The 20,531-nt window shown below is 51.8% G+C and overlaps 1 protein-coding gene across 3 annotated transcripts in view; it reads right to left on the bottom strand.

Annotated features, from left to right (window-relative positions):
• The window catches only part of LOC119958218 (tachykinin-3-like), a 41,248-nt gene that overhangs the window by 5,176 nt on the left and 15,541 nt on the right, over positions 1-20,531 (bottom strand). For all 3 annotated transcript variants that reach the window (XM_038786613.1, XM_038786611.1, XM_038786612.1), the window contains exons 3-5: positions 9,023-9,125; positions 8,229-8,258; positions 2,471-2,524 (exon numbers count right to left, since the gene is read on the bottom strand). In XM_038786613.1, the coding sequence (XP_038642541.1) occupies positions 2,471-2,524; positions 8,229-8,258; positions 9,023-9,125 (187 nt within the window). The remainder of the gene's footprint in view (positions 1-2,470; positions 2,525-8,228; positions 8,259-9,022; positions 9,126-20,531) is intronic.

Below are 20,531 nucleotides of genomic sequence, written 5' to 3'. Positions count from 1 at the left end.
GTAACATGGCCAATCCACCTAACCTGCACATCTTTGGACACTAAGGGACAATTTAACATGGCCAATCCACCTAACCTACACATCGTTGGACACTAAGGGACAATTTAACATGGCCAATCCACCTAACCTGCACATCTTTGGACACTAAGGGACAATTTAACATGGCCAATCCACCTAACCTACACATCTTTGGACACTAAGTGACGATTTAACATGGCCAATCCACCTAACCTGCCCCATGACATTCGATGGCATTACCATCGCTGAATCCCCCACTATCAACATCCTGGGGGTTACCATTGATCAGAAACTGAACTGGACCCAGCCATATAAATACTGTGGCTACCAGAGCAGGTCAGAGACGAGGAATCCTGCGGAGAGTAACTCACCTCCTGACTCCCCCAAAGCCTGTCCACCATCTACAAGGCACAAGTCAGGAGTGTGATGGAATACTCTCAACTTGCCTGGATGAGTGCAGCTCCAATAACACTCAAGACGCTCAACACCATCCAGGATAAAGTAGCCCCGCTTGATCAACACGCTAACCACCAACATTCACTCCCTCCACCACCGACTCACAGTGCCAGCCGTGTGTACCATCTACAAAATGCACTGCAGGAACTCACCAAGGCTCCTTAGGCAGCACCTTCCAAACCCACAACCACTACCATCTAGAAGGACAAGAGCAGCAGATACCTGGGAACCCCACCACCTGGAGGTTCCCCTCCCAGTCACTCACCATCCTGACTTGGAAATATATCGGCCGTTCCTTCACTGTCGCTGGGGCAACATCCTGGACCTCCCTCCCTAACAGCACTGTGGGTGTACCTACACCACACGGACTGCAGCGGCTCAAGAAGGCAGCTCACCACCACCTTCTCAAGGGGCAATTAGGGATGGGCAATAAATACTGACTTAGCCAGCAACGCCCACATCCCGTAAAAATGAATTTAAAAAAAGGCAGGTTAGCACAGGAGAGGCAGGAAAAGATGGCAAAACTACGTTGGTGCCTTTTTCGATACCAACCTGCCCCCAAACACCAGGCTGACATTTAATGGGCGCTGATTGAGGCCTCCTGTGGCCGACCCTCTCACTGGTTTCCATTTAATTGGTTAGTGCCGCCCAACTGCAGATTCCCAGCCAATGGGGAGGGGCAGGAGGTCACCATTGTGTGGGAGGTCAAATTGGTGGTCAGTGGGTGGGGTGGGGGGGACGGGGAGGAATAACCCATTCTCCAATGGGTGGGGTGTGTGGTCCCACCTCTCCTCCCCCACCCCAGGGAGAAGCTGAGAGCTTTCCCAACAGGTCCCTGGCTCTTTGCTACAACGGGCTACATTCCGAGCGAAAGGCCACCCCCCCCGCGGGTGCTATGCCAATCCGGTTTGTTGGAAGCTCCTGGGAGACGGGACTTCTACCCATTGTGGGAGGGTCTCGCCTTGAGCCACTTAAAGCTCCAAGCAGAGGAATGGCCCATGGCAACGGGAGGGCTGGTTTCACAGTGATCCTTTGGCAGAAAGGGGGGGGGCAGATGTTCCCCCCCCCACCTGTGAAATCCTGCCCATCTCTGCAAGCTCCAATTTGCGTGATCGATGGCTGGCTAACTCTACGTCAATGCCTTAACAATACACCACGTGCATTGTGGGCTTTAACCTTGCCTGCTTATTGGTAAAATAGTACGGTGAAAATTCAAGTGAGCGAGGGCCATTTGATCATCGGGTTACTGAGTGGTGAGAGACGGTTGTCAAGTACATGTGCACGTGTTACGTTGTGTGAACACGCGAGGCATTTTCTCCCAGAATTATTGCACGTGGTTAAAATGGTGTCCGCGATCTCTGGCCAACACCAGGTTTCAATGCCAATTCAACCAAGTATGAAACGTGATTAGCTAATCGGAAATTTGTGCAACTTTCTGCGTACTAAATGAGGCCGGGTCAACACTGGACAAATGGATGGAGCAAATCGGCCCTGTGTACTCTACAAGTGGCATACAGATGACTATGCTTCCATGTTCACTAGTCACACAGCGAGAGAGAATATGTATTGCTTGTGGGAAGATGACATATCTAGGTCACACTCTGATGTTTTCCTAGATTGGAGAGGATGGGTGAATCATGCCTGAAGATCATAGAATCCCAACAGTGCAGAAGGAGGCCATTCGGCCCATTGAGCCTGCACCAACCCTTTTCAATGAGCTACCTATTTGCACTCCCCCGCCCTATCCCCGTGACCACACACACCTGCACATCAAGGGGCAATTTAGCTTTTGTCGGGAACCTTTGCCGTAGTTTTAGTCATGAGTGTGGTTTGCTGTAGTTCATCGAGAGTATCGTCTCCCACAAGCCCCGCCCCACCTCCAGCCCATTGGCTGATACAGCATTGCCGATGCTCAAAGATTTTTCAGATCGAAACACAAAACTGCCAAGGAATTGAAAAGTTAGAGCGAATAAAAAGCATCGAGTTTCATCCTCACCATATTCCAGGTTCCGCCTTCCCATCAGGCTAACAAAGAAATCATTCATGTCCCCTGCAGAGAAAAAGGACATTTAATTCCTGTAATAAAGTATTACTTTCCCAGTGGGCTCCTCTTTTGTGCTTTTTCTTCCCAATTGCACTCGAGTTTGCCAATATCCATTCCAGGTATGATCAGTGTTAACAGGTCAGAGGTCAGCTGCGAGTGACCTCGCAATCCGACAAATACCCGAGGGGTCAATTTCCCAATCCCACTCATTGTGGAAATCATCGCGGGCAGAGCGGATGACATAGGCTGCTTTCCCCTGTGAGAGGGGAGAGCTGACAGGTGGTAATTTAACCTCAGGGTCACCACACCTCAGGCAAGGGTCAAGGTTGAGAAGGCGGGGCCTTCATGAATAACCTCAGCCGGAGCAGGGAATTGAACCTGTGCTGTCTTATAAAGGCAGTTAGCGAATTAAAATTTGCTTCGTTAATACATTTGTAATGGGAAATCTAGTCCCAGATATGGTTAACATGAAATTGTCATTAAAAAAACATCTGCTTCAATAATGCCTTCATGCTAATGTGGTTGACTTGTGTTCCAGAACTTGCCACAACCCCAGCCAAGCTGTTCCAGTGCAGCTACAACACTGGCATCTACCTGGCAATGTGGGAAATTGCCCAGGTGTGTCCTGTACACAAGAAACAGGTCAAATCCAACCCAGCCAATTACCGCCCTATCAGTCTACTCTCCATCATCAGTAAAGTGATGAAGGAGTCATCAGCAGAGCTATCAAGCGGCACTTACTCAGCAATAACCTGATCACAGACACTCAGTTTGAGTTCAGCCAGGGTCACTCAGCTCTGACCTCATTACAGTCTTGGTTCAAACATGGACAAAAGAGCTGAACGCCAGAGGTGAGGTGAGAGTGACTGCCTTTGACATCAAGGCAGCATTTGACCGAGTGTGGCATCAAGGAGCCCGAGCTAAACTGGAGTCAATGGGAATCAGGGAAAACTCTCCGCTGGTTGGAGTCATACCCGGCACAAAGGAAGATGGTTTTGGTGGTTGGAGGTCAATCATCTCAGCTCCAGGACATCACTGCAGGAGTTCCTCAGGGTAGTGTCCTCGGCCCCAACCATCTTCAGCTGCTTCATCAATGACCTTCCTTCCATCATAAGGTCAGAAGTGGGGATGTTTGTGGATGATTGCACAATGTTCAGCACCATTCAGAATTCAGATAATGAATCTGTCCTTGCTTGCAAGCAAGACCTGGACAACATTTATGCTTGGACAGATGTGGCAAATAGTATTAATGATGTACAAATGCCAAAGAATAACAAAATAGCACTACCATTGCTGAATTCTGCCATCATTAACATCCTGGGCTGCAAGAGCAGGAATCTTCTGGCGAGTAACTCACCTCCTGACTCCCCAAAGCCTGTCCACCATCTACAAGGCACAAGTCAGGAATGTGATGGAATACTCTCCACTTGCCTGGATGAGCGCAGCTCCAACAACACTCAAGAAGCTCAACACCATCCAGGATAAAGCAGCCCCGCTTGATTGCTCCTCCTTCCACAAACATTCACTCCCTCCACCACCGACTCACAGTGGCAGTCGTGTGTACCGTCTACAAGATGCACCGCAGCAACTCACCAAGGCTCCTCAGGCAGCACCTTCCAAACCCACGACTGTATTATTCCTTGTGTCTGAATAAAGCTCGTAGTCTTACAAGTAGATGCTTTGTTGTGAGTTTGTTCTCTCTCCAGTGCCTGTGTCCTGCTCACCAGCTACCGTTCCTATTTGTCTATGCATATATACATCTCTGGTGCTCCCTCTAGTGGCTACTTAGTTGTAGTGTATTTACCTTAACCTCTTGTGTATATACAGTGATGCAGATCACTACATCCCCCCATTTTTCTTTTTACATATTTTCTGTACTTTGTTAAAGAAAATTGTACAAAACAGGTAGATAAATGATGATATGTACAAGTTGTGATGATATTGATGATTATACAAAGCCAATTAATATTTATGAGTCCAATCTTAATTAAAAAAAATTATGAGTCCAAACTTTATGAATTTATTCGGTTGAGTTGCTTTCTTCTTCTGTTGTTGAAGTGGTGATGGCGATCTTGTCATTTCTTTGTGAACGTCGTCAGTGTTCTTGTGTTCAAGTAACCAAGAAGTCATCATGAGGTGTTCGAATGGTCGAATCACTTTGTTGTCTGATTTAGACTATTTTTCCTGTGTTTGTGGTATTGATTCTGTATGTCATCTTTGTTGTCTGACATGGACTTTTCCATGTGCTTGCGGTATTGATTCTGTATGTCATCTGCCTTGAAAGCTGGTTTGCTGGTTTGTAGTGGAGCAAATGTGAACTTGTGAGATTTGTTGTCATGCCGTGGTATTTTGGACTCTTACCATTGATTTGATCTGTGGCTGTTACATTGTCCTTCATGTGCAGAGTTGTACCATGTTGTACAAGTTGTTGTTTCATTGTTGTTGTTTTTGTCGTTTCTGTCTTTGTTGTTTCCGTTGTTGTTCTTGTTGTTTTTGTCGTGTTTGTTTTTGCTGTTGTTGCCTTTGTTATGCTTCTTGTTGTTGTTTTTGTTGTTCTTGTAGTTTTTGTTGTTGTGCTTGTAGTTTTTGTTGTTGTTCTTGTGCTTCTTGGTGTTTTTGTTGTTGCTTTTTTTGTTCTTGTTTCTGTTGTGCTTCTTGTGGTCTTTGTTCTTGTTGCGCTCAATCACTGTTTGTTTCGTGTGGATAATTCGAGTCATTCTCAAAGTTGTTTGTGTCAGTGTCCTTTGTGAAATCTGATGTTTCATTGAGCGTTTCTTCTTGAGGATTGTGAGAATGATCTGATGTTGCATTGATCTTGGTGACCTCACTCTTTTGTGGTTGATGTGATTCCTCTTTGATTCTAGAGTCATTTCTGGTTCACTTGAATCATCATTGATTTCTTGGTGCTCCTCTTCTGGAGTAAAAATCTTCAAGATTTCATTTTCTTGTGGGTAGTTAAGAGTAGATGAGGTTTTAATTGAAGTGGTCTCACTGGACTCATGAGTAGCAGTCCTCTGATTATTGAGGGCTTCTGTACATACAAGCTGAGATCTGTCAGTCTTGCCGTGATCTTGCACATCCTGTATGGGAATTGTGATTTCTTCGTCACTTGTCTCACATACAGTGGGTAGACTTTCAGTGTCTTCTTGTTGGTTAAATGAGCTGGGTAGACTTTCATAGTCTTCTGGTGGCTCAAATAAGCTTGGTCGACTTTCATAGTCTTTTTGTTGTTCACGTGAGCTTGGTAGACTTTCATAGTCTGCTGCTGGTTGCTCAGATAAGGTTGATAAACCTTCATAGTCTTGTTCATGCATGGACTTCACTCTGGAGTCTTTAGTTGCTTCCATTTTGGAGTCTGTCACCGAACTCTCTGTGGAGGTTTGTATCGCTCTCTCCGTGGAGTCTTTCATCGCTCTCTGTGTAGAGTCCTGCAGTGGCCTCGCTGTGGAGTCGATCTGTGCTCTCTCAACGGAATCGTTCAGTACTCGCTGTGTGGCATCGTTTTCTTCTTGGGTATTTGACAGGTTGCTGTCATCCAATGTATTGACGATCTCCCATTGCATCATGGTATTGGATTCATCTATCATGAGTAGAGTCGTGTTGCGCTTTTCAACCGCGGCACTGATGCTTTTATGATCATATCCGAATAACTCAGCCATGTCTGAGTAGTATACTTCGATAAACAAATCATCTTTTTTTGTTTTGGATTTGTTATCGTTCTCTTCACTTTGGGTGGTGCAAACTGCTTGTTCCAGGGTGCTGTGGAGATTATTTTCAACTGCTGGTAGAAGTTCAGGCATTGTTGTGCCTTTTGAGGTTACATTTGTTTGTTTTGTGCCTTTAAGAGTCTTGTTTGCGATTTTCGGGTATTTCCCCTTTAAGTGGGCGTGGTCTGAGTTGTCTGACATCAGGCATGCGCAGACCCAGATTTGCGTCTTCTGTTCCCCGGGCAGTTTAAAATGTGCTCAGACGCCATTTTAACTTCTTCAGACCTGTGGAAAAAAACTTTATCAGCGTTTTTTCTTGTTAAAAACTTAAGGTTATTTGTTTCTTGCGATCTGCACTTGTCAATCTTAATTTCCAGCATTAAACCTCTATGTTCTGATGATTGTTTGGGTTTCACAACACTCATTCCCTGTGCAATTTGGTCTCTGAGCATCGGATGTCTTAAAGCAGCATTGTTACTGGTGTTACAGTAATCTTCAAATGTTTTAAGTATTACTTCTAATTTGGTGTTGTCCTCACCTTTCAAGTAATTAAAGCAGTTATAGATTTCTCGAGCTTCATGTCCTGCTAGGATAAGTGCTATTTTCATTTCTTCTGACGCCGTGCTCAACTCATTAGCTATGATATACAGTTCAAACGTTTATTTAAAGATTTTCCATCTATGACTCAAATTACCAGTTGTTTTCAGCTGCGGTGGAGTTCCAAGGAGTTTCATCGACTCAGTGAAGTCTCCCGACGTCCGAGTTTTCTTCTGTTTTCTATCTTGCTTTGACTGCATCTTGTATAAACTTTCTAGTAAGCGTTCTGAAGGCACCTGGTACCATGTATTATTCCTTGTGTCTGAATAAAGCTCATAGTCTTACAGTTGAAGTAGATACTTTATTTGTATCAGTTTATTCTCTCTCCAGCGCTTATACTATGTTACATCTGAGCTGCCTGTCTGTGTCCTGCTCACCAGCTGCCATTCCTGTGAAGAGAGCTGACTTCCTGTTTGTCTATGTATATGCATCTCTGATGCTCCCTCTAGTGGGTACTTAGTTGTAGTGTATTTACCTTAACCCCTTGTGTACATGCAGTGATGCATATCACTACAACGACCACTACCATCTAGAGTGACAAGGGCAGCAGATACCTGGGAACCCCACCACCTGGAGGTTCCCCTCCAAGTCACTCACCACCCTGACTTGGAAATATATCGGCCGTTCCTTCACTGTCGCTGGGGCAACGTCCTGGAACTCCCTCCCTAACAGCACAGTGGGTGTACCTACACCACATGGACTGCGGCGGTTCAAGAAGGCAGCTCACCACCACCTTCTCAAGGGGCAATTAGGGATGGGCAATAAATGCTGGGGCCAGCCAGCGACGCCCACATCCCATAAATTAATAAAACAATTCAAATGCCCTATTTACCTATACCTCAATTTATTAAAAATCTGGATTCGTCTAGCTTTTGTTCATCCCTGGTGAAATAAATACATTTTCCACCCATTAGAAACTTGATCTGGAAAAATTTCTCCAGAACTACGTGCAGCCTTGTTTTCCTGCCTTCTCGAGTATCTGCTGACAGATTCCCGAAGCTGGACCAAATTGTGGAAATGAAGCTGGGGCAAGCAAAACCTGCCCCAATGGGTGTGGGAGTGTGATGCGCAATCGATGGACACGGAAACGAAGGAGTAGTCCGAACCGAAGGCTTTAATCTACAAGAAGTGAGCCCAGCAACACGAGTACAGAAAGAACGATGGCTGCTGGGGTACACGGGTTCTTATACCCCGCCTCGTAGGCGGAGCTACCTTCCTCTCGACCAATGAGAATGCAGAGAACACAACACTTGGGCCAATGGGCAACGAGCCCTCTGCACCAATGGCAGCTCACACTCCCAGGTACCGTAATACCCCTAGTCATACTACCACAGAGTGGACGGCTCTGCGTTGCGAAACAATGATTGACCAGCGACTAATAGAAAAATCTGTGCAGGCAGACTTACGTTTCTGCGCCCCAGGAATTTCCTTTGCACCTGCAAGAAGTAATAAAGTTCTATTTGTGCACAATCGCCGCATTTCTGTGAGCATTTTTACAATTTTTATCATCTCTTTTTTGCGCAACGAATATGATACTGGTTTCAAATGTATTTTTCTCTCCTTTATCCTGAAGGCCTTGATTTCTTGGAAGAGATCACTTATCTCCATTAGCTCACCCCTGAATATCTATTCTTCCTGTATGAACCTTGACCTTGACCCATGGTGGGTTATGGCACTGTGGGACATTAATGCAAAAGTTCGACTTGTCTTCACAGCACGCTACCAGCAGGTGTCGCTAGAGAGCAGTCAGGAGTGGGAAACTTGGAGGAGCCGCTGACTGCAAAAGTTTGCTGCATCACTAGGGGGAGCCACATGCACTGCCTCTCAGGGGTCCGCTGCTCTCTGTCCAGTTTTTGTCACATGCTTGGTGACGGCGCACTCCCCTGTGCCCAGTTAAAGGTGACAACCTGAGGGCATCCAGTGGCCCATACATCCAAAACAGCCACAGTGAGCCAAGCTGCATAATGTTAGCAATGCCAGATACTTTTCCCTTTTAATGTGCCATCTTTACGCAGTGACTCCAGTCAATCACCAACTGCCTGAACTGCCCTCTGAATTGGCCAAGTGTGCCACTTTGTGCCAGTGGCGTAGTGTGCCACTCAGTTTGAGCGCTGGGCAATTGACTACAGCCAGTCAGGTCCGCTCCAAGAATGAATTGAAAACATTTGATTCTCGACTTGCGACTTGATTTTGTACTTGCCAGCCATTCGCCTTCCCATCAACCCCACAAACCCATCGTAGGAAAGACCATCGTAGAAACGCTTCAGGAAGAGGAGAGGCAGTTTGTCAGCATTCACGTTCCCCTGTAACAAAAGGATGGGAGATTCAGTGCGCCAGAGTGTACACACCTCCCCCAGAGTGTACACACCTGCCCCCAGAGTGTACACACCCCCCCAGAGTGTACACACCCCCCCAGAGTGTACACACCCCCCCAGAGTGTACACACCTCCCCCAGAGTGTACATACCTCCCCCCAGAGTGTACATACCTCCCCCCAGAGTGTACACACCTCCCCCAGAGTGTACATACCTCCCCCCAGAGTGTACATACCTCCCCCCAGAGTGTACATACCTCCCCCCAGAGTGTACATACCTCCCCCCAGAGTGTACATACCTCCCCCCAGAGTGTACACACTTCCCCCAGAGTGTACACACTTCCCCCAGAGTGTACACACTTCCCCCAGAGTGTACACACTTCCCCCAGAGTGTACACACTTCCCCCAGAGTGTACACACTTCCCCCAGAGTGTACACACTTCCCCCAGAGTGTACACACTTCCCCCAGAGTGTACACACTTCCCCCAGAGTGTACACACTTCCCCCAGAGTGTACACACTTCCCCCAGAGTGTACACACTTCCCCCAGAGTGTACACACTTCCCCCAGCGTGTACACACTTCCCCCAGAGTGTACACACCTGCCCCCAGAGTGTACACACCTCCCCCAGAGTGTACATACCTGCCCCCAGAGTGTACATACCTGCCCCCAGAGTGTACACACCCCCCCAGAGTGTACACACCCCCCCAGAGTGTACACACCCCCCCAGAGTGTACACACCTCCCCCAGAGTGTACATACCTCCCCCCAGAGTGTACATACCTCCCCCCAGAGTGTACACACCTCCCCCAGAGTGTACATACCTCCCCCCAGAGTGTACATACCTCCCCCCAGAGTGTACATACCTCCCCCCAGAGTGTACATACCTCCCCCCAGAGTGTACATACCTCCCCCCAGAGTGTACACACTTCCCCCAGAGTGTACACACTTCCCCCAGAGTGTACACACTTCCCCCAGAGTGTACACACTTCCCCCAGAGTGTACACACTTCCCCCAGAGTGTACACACTTCCCCCAGAGTGTACACACTTCCCCCAGAGTGTACACACTTCCCCCAGAGTGTACACACTTCCCCCAGAGTGTACACACTTCCCCCAGAGTGTACACACTTCCCCCAGAGTGTACACACTTCCCCCAGAGTGTACACACTTCCCCCAGAGTGTACACACTTCCCCCAGCGTGTACACACTTCCCCCAGAGTGTACACACCTGCCCCCAGAGTGTACACACCTCCCCCAGAGTGTACATACCTGCCCCCAGAGTGTACATACCTGCCCCCAGAGTGTACACACCTGCCCCAGAGTGTACACACCTGCCCCAGAGTGTACACACTTCCCCCAGAGTGTACACACTTCCCCCAGAGTGTACACACTTCCCCCAGAGTGTACACACTTCCCCCAGAGTGTACACACTTCCCCCAGAGTGTACACACTTCCCCCAGAGTGTACACACTTCACCAAGAGTGTACACACTTCCCCCAGAGTGTACACACTTCCCCCAGAGTGTACACACTTCCCCCAGAGTGTACACACTTCCCCCAGAGTGTACACACTTCCCCCAGAGTGTACACACTTCCCCCAGAGTGTACACACTTCCCCCAGAGTGTACACACTTCCCCCAGAGTGTACACACTTCCCCCAGAGTGTACACACTTCCCCCAGAGTGTACACACTTCCCCCAGAGTGTACACACTTCCCCCAGAGTGTACACACTTCCCCCAGAGTGTACACACTTCCCCCAGAGTGTACACACTTCACCAAGAGTGTACACACTTCACCAAGAGTGTACACACTTCACCAAGAGTGTACACACTTCACCAAGAGTGTACACACTTCCCCCAGAGTGTACACACTTCCCCCAGAGTGTACACACTGCCCCCAGAGTGTACACACTTCCCCCAGAGTGTACACACTTCCCCCAGAGTGTACACACCTCCCCCAGAGTGTACACACTTCCCCCAGAGTGTACACACCTCCCCCAGAGTGTACACACCTGCCCCCAGAGTGTACACACCTGCCCCCAGAGTGTACACACCTGCCCCCAGAGTGTACACACCTGCCCCCAGAGTGTACACACCTGCCCCCAGAGTGTACACACCTGCCCCCAGAGTGTACACACCTGCCCCCAGAGTGTACACACCTGCCCCCAGAGTGTACACACCTGCCCCCAGAGTGTACACACCTGCCCCCAGAGTGTACACACCTGCCCCCAGAGTGTACACACCTCCCCCAGAGTGTACACACCTCCCCCAGAGTGTACACACCTCCCCCCAGAGTGTACACACCTCCCCCCAGAGTGTACACACCTCCCCCAGAGTGTACACACCTCCCCCAGAGTGTACACACCTCCCCCAGAGTGTACACACCTCCCCCAGAGTGTACACACCTGCCCCAGAGTGTACACCCCCCCCCCCCAGAGTGTACACACCCCCCCCAAAGTGTACATACCTGCCCCCAGAGTGTACACACCTGCCCCCAGAGTGTACACACCTGCCCCCAGAGTGTACATACCTGCCCCCAGAGTGTACATACCTGCCCCCAGAGTGTACACACCTGCCCCCAGAGTGTACACACCTGCCCCCAGAGTGTACACACCTGCCCCCAGAGTGTACACACCTGCCCCCAGAGTGTACACACCTGCCCCCAGAGTGTACACACCTGCCCCCAGAGTGTACACACCTGCCCCCAGAGTGTACACACCTGCCCCCAGAGTGTACACACCTGCCCCCAGAGTGTACACACCTGCCCCCAGAGTGTACACACCTGCCCCCAGAGTGTACACACCTGCCCCCAGAGTGTACACACCTGCCCCCAGAGTGTACACACCTGCCCCCAGAGTGTACACACCTGCCCCCAGAGTGTACACACCTGCCCCCAGAGTGTACACACCTGCCCCCAGAGTGTACACACCTGCCCCCAGAGTGTACACACCTGCCCCCAGAGTGTACACACCTGCCCCCAGAGTGTACACACCTGCCCCCAGAGTGTACACACCTGCCCCCAGAGTGTACACACCTGCCCCCAGAGTGTACACACCTGCCCCCAGAGTGTACACACCTGCCCCCAGAGTGTACACACCTCCCCCAGAGTGTACACACCTCCCCCCAGAGTGTACACACCTGCCCCCAGAGTGTACACACCTGCCCCCAGAGTGTACACACCTGCCCCCAGAGTGTACACACCTGCCCCCAGAGTGTACACACCTGCCCCCAGAGTGTACACACCTGCCCCCAGAGTGTACACACCTGCCCCCAGAGTGTACACACCTGCCCCCAGAGTGTACACACCTGCCCCCAGAGTGTACACACCTGCCCCCAGAGTGTACACACCTGCCCCCAGAGTGTACACACCTGCCCCCAGAGTGTACACACCTGCCCCCAGAGTGTACACACCTGCCCCCAGAGTGTACACACCTGCCCCCAGAGTGTACACACCTGCCCCCAGAGTGTACACACCTGCCCCCAGAGTGTACACACCTGCCCCCAGAGTGTACACACCTGCCCCCAGAGTGTACACACCTGCCCCCAGAGTGTACACACCTGCCCCCAGAGTGTACACACCTGCCCCCAGAGTGTACACACCTGCCCCCAGAGTGTACACACCTGCCCCCAGAGTGTACACACCTGCCCCCAGAGTGTACACGCCCCCCCCCCCCAGAGTGTACACGCCCCCCCCCCCCCAGAGTGTACACGCCCCCCCCCCCCAGAGTGTACACACCTGCCCCCAGAGTGTACACACCTGCCCCCAGAGTGTACACACCTGCCCCCAGAGTGTACACACCTGCCCCCAGAGTGTACACACCTGCCCCCAGAGTGTACACACCTGCCCCCAGAGTGTACACACCTGCCCCCAGAGTGTACACACCTGCCCCCAGAGTGTACACACCTCCCCCAGAGTGTACACACCCCCCCCAGAGTGTACACACCCCCCCCAGAGTGTACACACCCCCCCCAGAGTGTACACACCTCCCCCAGAGTGTACACACCTGCCCCAGAGTGTACATACCTCCCCCCAGAGTGTACACACTTCCCCCAGAGTGTACACACCTGCTCCAGAGTGTACACACCTCCCCCAGAGTGTACACACCTCCCCCCAGAGTGTACATACCTGCCCCCAGAGTGTACATACCTGCCCCCAGAGTGTACACACCTCCCCCAGAGTGTACACACCTCCCCCAGAGTGTACACACCTCCCCCAGAGTGTACACACCTCCCCCAGAGTGTACACACCTGCCCCCAGAGTGTACACACCTCCCCCAGAGTGTACACACCTCCCCCAGAGTGTACACACCTCCCCCAGAGTGTACACACCTCCCCCAGAGTGTACACACCTCCCCCTGGGTGTAACTATCTGCCCCTGGGTGTATGTGCCTGGCCCTGGGTGTATGAGCCTGCCCCTGGGTGTATCTATCTGCCCCTGGGTGTATCTATCTGCCCCTGGGTGTATCTATCTGCCCCTGGGTGTACGTGCCTGCCCCTGGGTGTATCTATCTGCCCCTGGGTGTATCTATCTGCCCCTGGGTGTAACTATCTGCCCCTGGGTGTAACTATCTGCCCCTGGGTGTATCTATCTGCCCCTGGGTGTATCTATCTGCCCCTGGGTGTAACTATCTGCCCCTGGGTGTATCTATCTGCCCCTGGGTGTATCTATCTGCCCCTGGGTGTAACTATCTGCCCCTGGGTGTAACTATCTGCCCCTGGGTGTATCTATCTGCCCCTGGGTGTAACTATCTGCCCCTGGGTGTATCTATCTGCCCCTGGGTGTATCTATCTGCCCCTGGGTGTAACTATCTGCCCCTGGGTGTAACTATCTGCCCCTGGGTGTAACTATCTGCCCCTGGGTGTATCTATCTGCCCCTGGGTGTATGTGCCTGCCCCTGGGTGTAACTATCTGCCCCTGGGTGTATCTATCTGCCCCTGGGTGTATCTATCTGCCCCTGGGTGTAACTATCTGCCCCTGGGTGTATCTATCTGCCCCTGGGTGTATCTATCTGCCCCTGGGTGTATCTATCTGCCCCTGGGTGTATCTATCTGCCCCTGGGTGTATCTATCTGCCCCTGGGTGTAACTATCTGCCCCTGGGTGTAACTATCTGCCGCTGGGTGTATCTATCTGCCCCTGGGTGTATCTATCTGCCCCTGGGTGTATCTATCTGCCCCTGGGTGTATCTATCTGCCCCTGGGTGTAACTATCTGCCCCTGGGTGTATCTATCTGCCCCTGGGTGTATCTATCTGCCCCTGGGTGTATCTATCTGCCCCTGGGTGTATCTATCTGCCCCTGGGTGTATCTATCTGCCCCTGGGTGTATGTGCCTGCCCCTGGGTGTATCTATCTGCCCCTGGGTGTATGTGCCTGCCCCTAGGTGTATCTATCTGCCCCTGGGTGTATCTATCTGCCCCTGGGTGTATCTATCTGCCCCTGGGTGTATCTATCTGCCCCTGGGTGTATCTATCTGGCCCTGGGTGTATCTATCTGCCCCTGGGTGTAACTATCTGCCCCTGGGTGTAACTATCTGCCCCTGGGTGTATCTATCTGCCCCTGGGTGTATGTGCCTGCCCCTGGGTGTATCTATCTGCCCCTGGGTGTATCTATCTGCCCCTGAGTGTATCTATCTGCCCCTGGGTGTATCTATCTGCCCCTGAGTGTATGTGCCTGCCCCTAGGTGTATCTATCTGCCCCTGGGTGTATCTATCTGCCCCTGGGTGTATCTATCTGCCCCTGAGTGTACGTGCCTGCCCCTGGGTGTATCTATCTGCCCCTGGGTGTATCTATCTGCCCCTGAGTGTATGTGCCTGCCCCTGGGTGTAACTATCTGCCCCTGGGTGTATCTATCTGCCCCTGAGTGTACGTGCCTGCCCCTGGATGTATCTATCTGCCCCTGAGTGTATCTATCTGCCCCTGGGTGTATCTATCTGCCCCTGGGTGTATCTATCTGCCCCTGGGTGTATCTATCTGCCCCTGAGTGTACGTGCCTGCCCCTGGGTGTATCTATCTGCCCCTGGGTGTATCTATCTGCCCCTGAGTGTATGTGCCTGCCCCTGGGTGTAACTATCTGCCCCTGGGTGTATCTATCTGCCCCTGAGTGTACGTGCCTGCCCCTGGATGTATGTGCCTGCCCCTGGGTGTATCTATCTGCCCCTGGATGTATCTATCTGCCCCTGGGTGTATGTGCCTGCCCCTGGGTGTATCTATCTGCCCCTGGGTGTAACTATCTGCCCCTGGATGTATCTATCTGCCCCTGGGTGTATGTGCCTGCCCCTGGATGTATCTATCTGCCCCTGGGTGTACGTGCCTTCCCCCTGGGTGTATCTATCTGCCCCTGGGTGTACGTGCCTGCCCCTGGGTGTATCTATCTGCCCCTGAGTGTACGTGCCTGCCCCTGGGTGTATCTATCTGCCCCTGGGTGTATCTATCTGCCCCTGGGTGTATGTGCCTGCCCCTGGATGTATCTATCTGCCCCTGGGTGTATCTGTCTGCCCCTGGGTGTATCTGTCTGCCCCTGGGTGTATCTGTCTGCCCCTGGGTGTAACTATCTGCCCCTGGGTGTAACTATCTGCCCCTGGGTGTAACTATCTGCCCCTGGGTGTAACTATCTGCCCCTGGGTGTATCTATCTGCCCCTGGGTGTATCTATCTGCCCCTGGGTGTAACTATCTGCCCCTGGGTGTATCTATCTGCCCCTGGGTGTATCTATCTGCCCCTGGGTGTATCTATCTGCCCCTGGGTGTATGTGCCTGCCCCTGGGTGTATGTGCCTGCCCCTGGGTGTATCTATCTGCCCCTGGGTGTATCTATCTGCCCCTGGGTGTAACTATCTGCCCCTGGGTGTATCTATCTGCCCCTGGGTGTATGTGCCTGCCCCTGGGTGTAACTATCTGCCCCTGGGTGTATCTAACTGCCCCTGGGTGTAACTATCTGCCCCTGGGTGTATCTATCTGCCCCTGGGTGTAACTATCTGCCCCTGGGTGTATCTAACTGCCCCTGGGTGTATCTATCTGCCCCTGGGTGTATCTATCTGCCCCTGGGTGTATCTATCTGCCCCTGGGTGTATCTAACTGCCCCTGGGTGTATCTATCTGCCCCTGGGTGTATCTATCTGCCCCTGGGTGTATCTATCTGCCCCTGGGTGTATGTGCCTGCCCCTGGGTGTAACTATCTGCCCCTGGGTGTATCTATCTGCCCCTGGGTGTATCTATCTGCCCCTGAGTGTATGTGCCTGCCCCTGGGTGTAACTATCTGCCCCTGGGTGTATCTATCTGCCCCTGAGTGTATGTGCCTGCCCCTGGGTGTAACTATCTGCCCCTGGGTGTATCTATCTGCCCCTGGGTGTATCTGTCTGCCCCTGGGTGTATGTGCCTGGCCCTGGGTGTATCTATCTGCCCCTGAGTGTATGTGCCTGCCCCTGGGTGTAACTATCTGCCCCTGGGTGTATCTATCTGCCCCTGAGTGTATGTGCCTGCCCCTGGGTGTAACTATCTGCCCCTGGGTGTATCTATCTGCCCCTGGGTGTATCTATCTGCCCCTGGGTGTAACTATCTGCCCCTGGGTGTATCTATCTGCCCCTGAGTGTATGTGCCTGTCCCTGGATGTATCTACCTGGCCCAGCGTGTGCCTATCGTGGAACCTCGCGAGGCCAGCATCGATTCTGTTTTCAATGCCAAATTTCCGCTTTTAATACTTCAACGAAAAAGGAAGTGAAAGTTATATTGCACTTTTTACAACCATTACAGCCAATTAGCAGAGCCAATTTACACACGAAAACCTCTCAAACAGTGGGCGGCATTCTCCCCACCGCGGCTGCGTCGCGCGCTGTTCTCTGGCAGCAGGATTCGCTGCCCCCGCCGCTTGGCACTGGGATTTCCCATTGTAACCATCCCATGCTGCCAGGAATCCCGCTGGCGGGGGTGCACTGCTGGCTGGAAAATTGAATCGCAACGTCCAGAGAATTGCGGCCAGTAATGTGTCATGTGGTGAATCACAGTAGCGTAATTCACACTGTATTACTGTCTCTGTAAGCTCGGCACACGAGCAGTTGTGCTGCTCTGCCACTAGGGGGAGATGCACTGGGAGTGTACGGGAGTTTGTACTGGGCTCCACCCTTGGCTCCACCCATGACTCCTCCCCCCTAACCGGAAGTATAAAGGTTGATGCTGAGAGCCTGCCTACCAGTTCATCTGGAGTTCATCGTGTCACAGGCAGGCTCTGTTGTAAGACGGTTAAAACCACTGTTCGTTTCTAACCACGTGTCGCGTGAATTGATGGTCTCATCATGTCAATAACCACATTCTGCTTTTATGATGTTGATTGAGGGATAATTATTGGGCAGGACGCGGATTTCCCAGTTTGCAGTCTGAGTGGGAATGGGGGGCGGTCGAGACGGCCCTCACTCGGTCACTCGCCCACCTGCCCCTGGCAACCGCATAACGTGGAGCCAACACGTTCCATAAAGTGCTGTTGGGTGGATTAATTAGTGTTGACTTGGACACTAAAGGCAATTTATCATGGCCAATGTGGGAGGAAACCGGAGCAGACACGGGGAGAACGTGCAGATTCCACTCAGACAGTGACGTAGCCGGGAATCGAACCCAGAAATTACCACCAGCAACGTTTTCGCCAGCATTTTGTCGTTGGAGTGCCTTTTCCAGAGCTATTTCCATGCAGTTCGGTACGAGATCTTCCCAAGTGAATTCTTCTGAGCAGGAATCTCCATTCTGTACAAAAGTGCGTTCAAACTGAGCGCCTCCCTGATTGGCCAATTGGAGCCCTCTGACCTAATGCCAAATCAGGGCACTGAACGTTCTCCAATGCCGAAGCAATCCGGGGAAGAAAGATTCACAGTCGGCCCACCCTCACACTCCGCTCTTTTTCAAAGTAGCTTTATGGGGTTTTTTTTGTTTATACCCACCCGAGCAGGCGATTTTATATCTCGCCTGAAACGGGGGTACCTCTGACAGTGCCGCACCCCCTCAGTACTGCACTGGGAGGGATGGCCTTGGTTTACTTTTTGTGTTCAAGACCTGGAGCAGGGCTTGAACCCAGACCCTTGTGGCTCAGAGGGGAGTACAAAATCCCCAGGAAAACCAGCCACCTGAAACTGGAACTCCTACCGCCCTGTCCCCATGAGTGTTATCGGCTATCGCCATGCCGACTTCTCCCAGACTCTGGCTGGGATTTACCAGACCTATCATGGTGGGGTTGCCATGGGCGATTTGAGGCCCAGTCAAAGGCCCATTGACGTTCGGCAGGAGCGGGGAACCCTGCCATCTCACCGCACAGTCACGTGATTCTTCGGGGGGAGGGGGGGAGATACTATTTTCACAGTCCCACATTAATTGATATTTGGCCAAATACCCTTATACTAAATGTGGGATATCTTCCTTTACTTTGAAAGCTTTTGAAACACATCTCTGGCAAATTAAGTCCACTCGGAAAGTGTAAATAGATCGAGCATTCACAACGTGAAATGCCAATCCATTTCTTAGGCAATGCTTTTCTAAAGCCACAATTGTGAAATTATTATGATGATATTTGTGGCTTCTGTTCAATTCTCTCGAATTGCTTCTTCCGATAGCGAATCCGATGCATTCCCCACAGCACGAGCAACAAGCCCAACTTCATGGGATTGTTCGATTGAAACTTCATTTCCCGTCCACTTCAAACAATGCAGATATGAAAAAGAGCCTGAAGTACTGACCCCCCCCCCCCCCCCCCCCCCCCACTCACCCACTTACCAGTCCATGACCCTGACATTTGTGGGGGAGGTGCAGAGTAGATCAAAACTGGACGGAAAACCTGCCAAACTGCGGATGTGGAGATGTTGCCAAATTTAAGGACACCAACCGATATTTAACATAAGCCTTTCACATAATGAAACTTCCTGTGGTGAACGTGTAACCACTATAATTCACACTGTACATTACTGATGTGGGCTCCATCTGTGAGCCGTTGCGTGGCTCTGCCCACAGGGGGAGATGAGGAGCATGTACAGGGCTCCGCCCCCTACAGGAAGTATAAGTGCTGCGGTCCTGCGAGTCTGCCCTCAGTTCAGTTTCGTCGCAGGCAGGCTCAGTTGTAAGCCGATTAAAGCCACAGTTTACTCCAACTAGTGTCTCTGGTTGAATTAGAACATAGAACAGAACAGGCCCTTCGGCCCTCAATGTTGTGCCGAGCCCTGATCACCCTACTCAAACCCACGTATCCACCCTATACCCGTAACCCAACAACCACCCCCTGACCGACTGGAACTCGATCCACAGGCCGCAGAGGCAAAGGAAATTTTTTTGAATTGGCTTTGGTGCTTCAAGGCCTACCTGGCTGCGTCGACGATCTCCTCTGTTACAGATGAACAGAAACAAAATCTTCTCCACGCACAGGTGAGCCATCGTATTTCTACTCAACTTAATGAAGCTGACTCTTACACCAAGGCCCTCGCGATGCTCGACCGCCTGTACGTGCGGCCTGTGAACGAAGTCTACGCGCGACACATCTTCACAACTCGTCGCCAGCGCCCTGGGGAGACGCTAGATGATTATCTACGCGACCTCAAAGCACTAGCACGCGACTGTAACTTCCAGACCGTGACAGCCTCTCAGCACATGGAACTCGCCGTCCGAGACGTGTACGTTGCGGGGGTCCGATCAAATTATGTGCGGCAGCGTCTCCTTGAGAAAGGGGCCCAGGACCTGGAGGACACAGCAAAACTGGCGACCTCACTGGAGTTCGCTTTCCAAAGCCTAACTGCGTTCACGGCCGATCACGCGACCCCATCGTGGACCCCCGACCAAAGGCTGCCCCAGGCCTGCGCCGCGTGGCCACCTGCCCACCATGGACGGCTATCGTGCCATTTTTGCGGCCAGCGCCAACACTCCCGACAGCAATGCCCGGCCCGCAATGCGACCTGCCGCAGCTGCGGGCAAAAAGGGCACTTCGCTAAGGTCTGCCTGGCCAAATCCAAAATCTCAAACCCCAACTCGAACACACGCTCCTCCGACTCTCAGGCTCGCAGACCCTGTAACGTGGCAGCGTGTCTGCCGACTCCGCCTCCGCACAACGTGTGCGACTCACGGGGGCTGCCATCTTGGCCATCCTCCCCCACGTGGCCAGCCACGTGCGATCCATGGGGGCCACCATCTTGGACGTCATCTTCCTCGCCGCCCACCACGTGCGATCAACGGGGGCCGCCATCTTGGCCATCACCTGCTACCCAACTTGAACAGTAATCGCGAGGGGCCACTCCAACACCGCCGACCACGCCGCCGTTTGCCCTCAACTCAGCGCCATCACCTTGGACCAGTCGTGGCCCAAACACCTCAAAAGTTCCATGATGGCCGTCCGGATCAACAGCCACGAGACACCGTGCCTCTTCGACTCCGGGAGCACCGAGA

Source organism: Scyliorhinus canicula, chromosome 28 (assembly GCF_902713615.1).
Source record: "Scyliorhinus canicula chromosome 28, sScyCan1.1, whole genome shotgun sequence".
In the NCBI taxonomy this organism is placed as follows: domain Eukaryota; kingdom Metazoa; phylum Chordata; class Chondrichthyes; order Carcharhiniformes; family Scyliorhinidae; genus Scyliorhinus; species Scyliorhinus canicula.
This window is presented reverse-complemented; position numbering and strand designations above follow the sequence as displayed.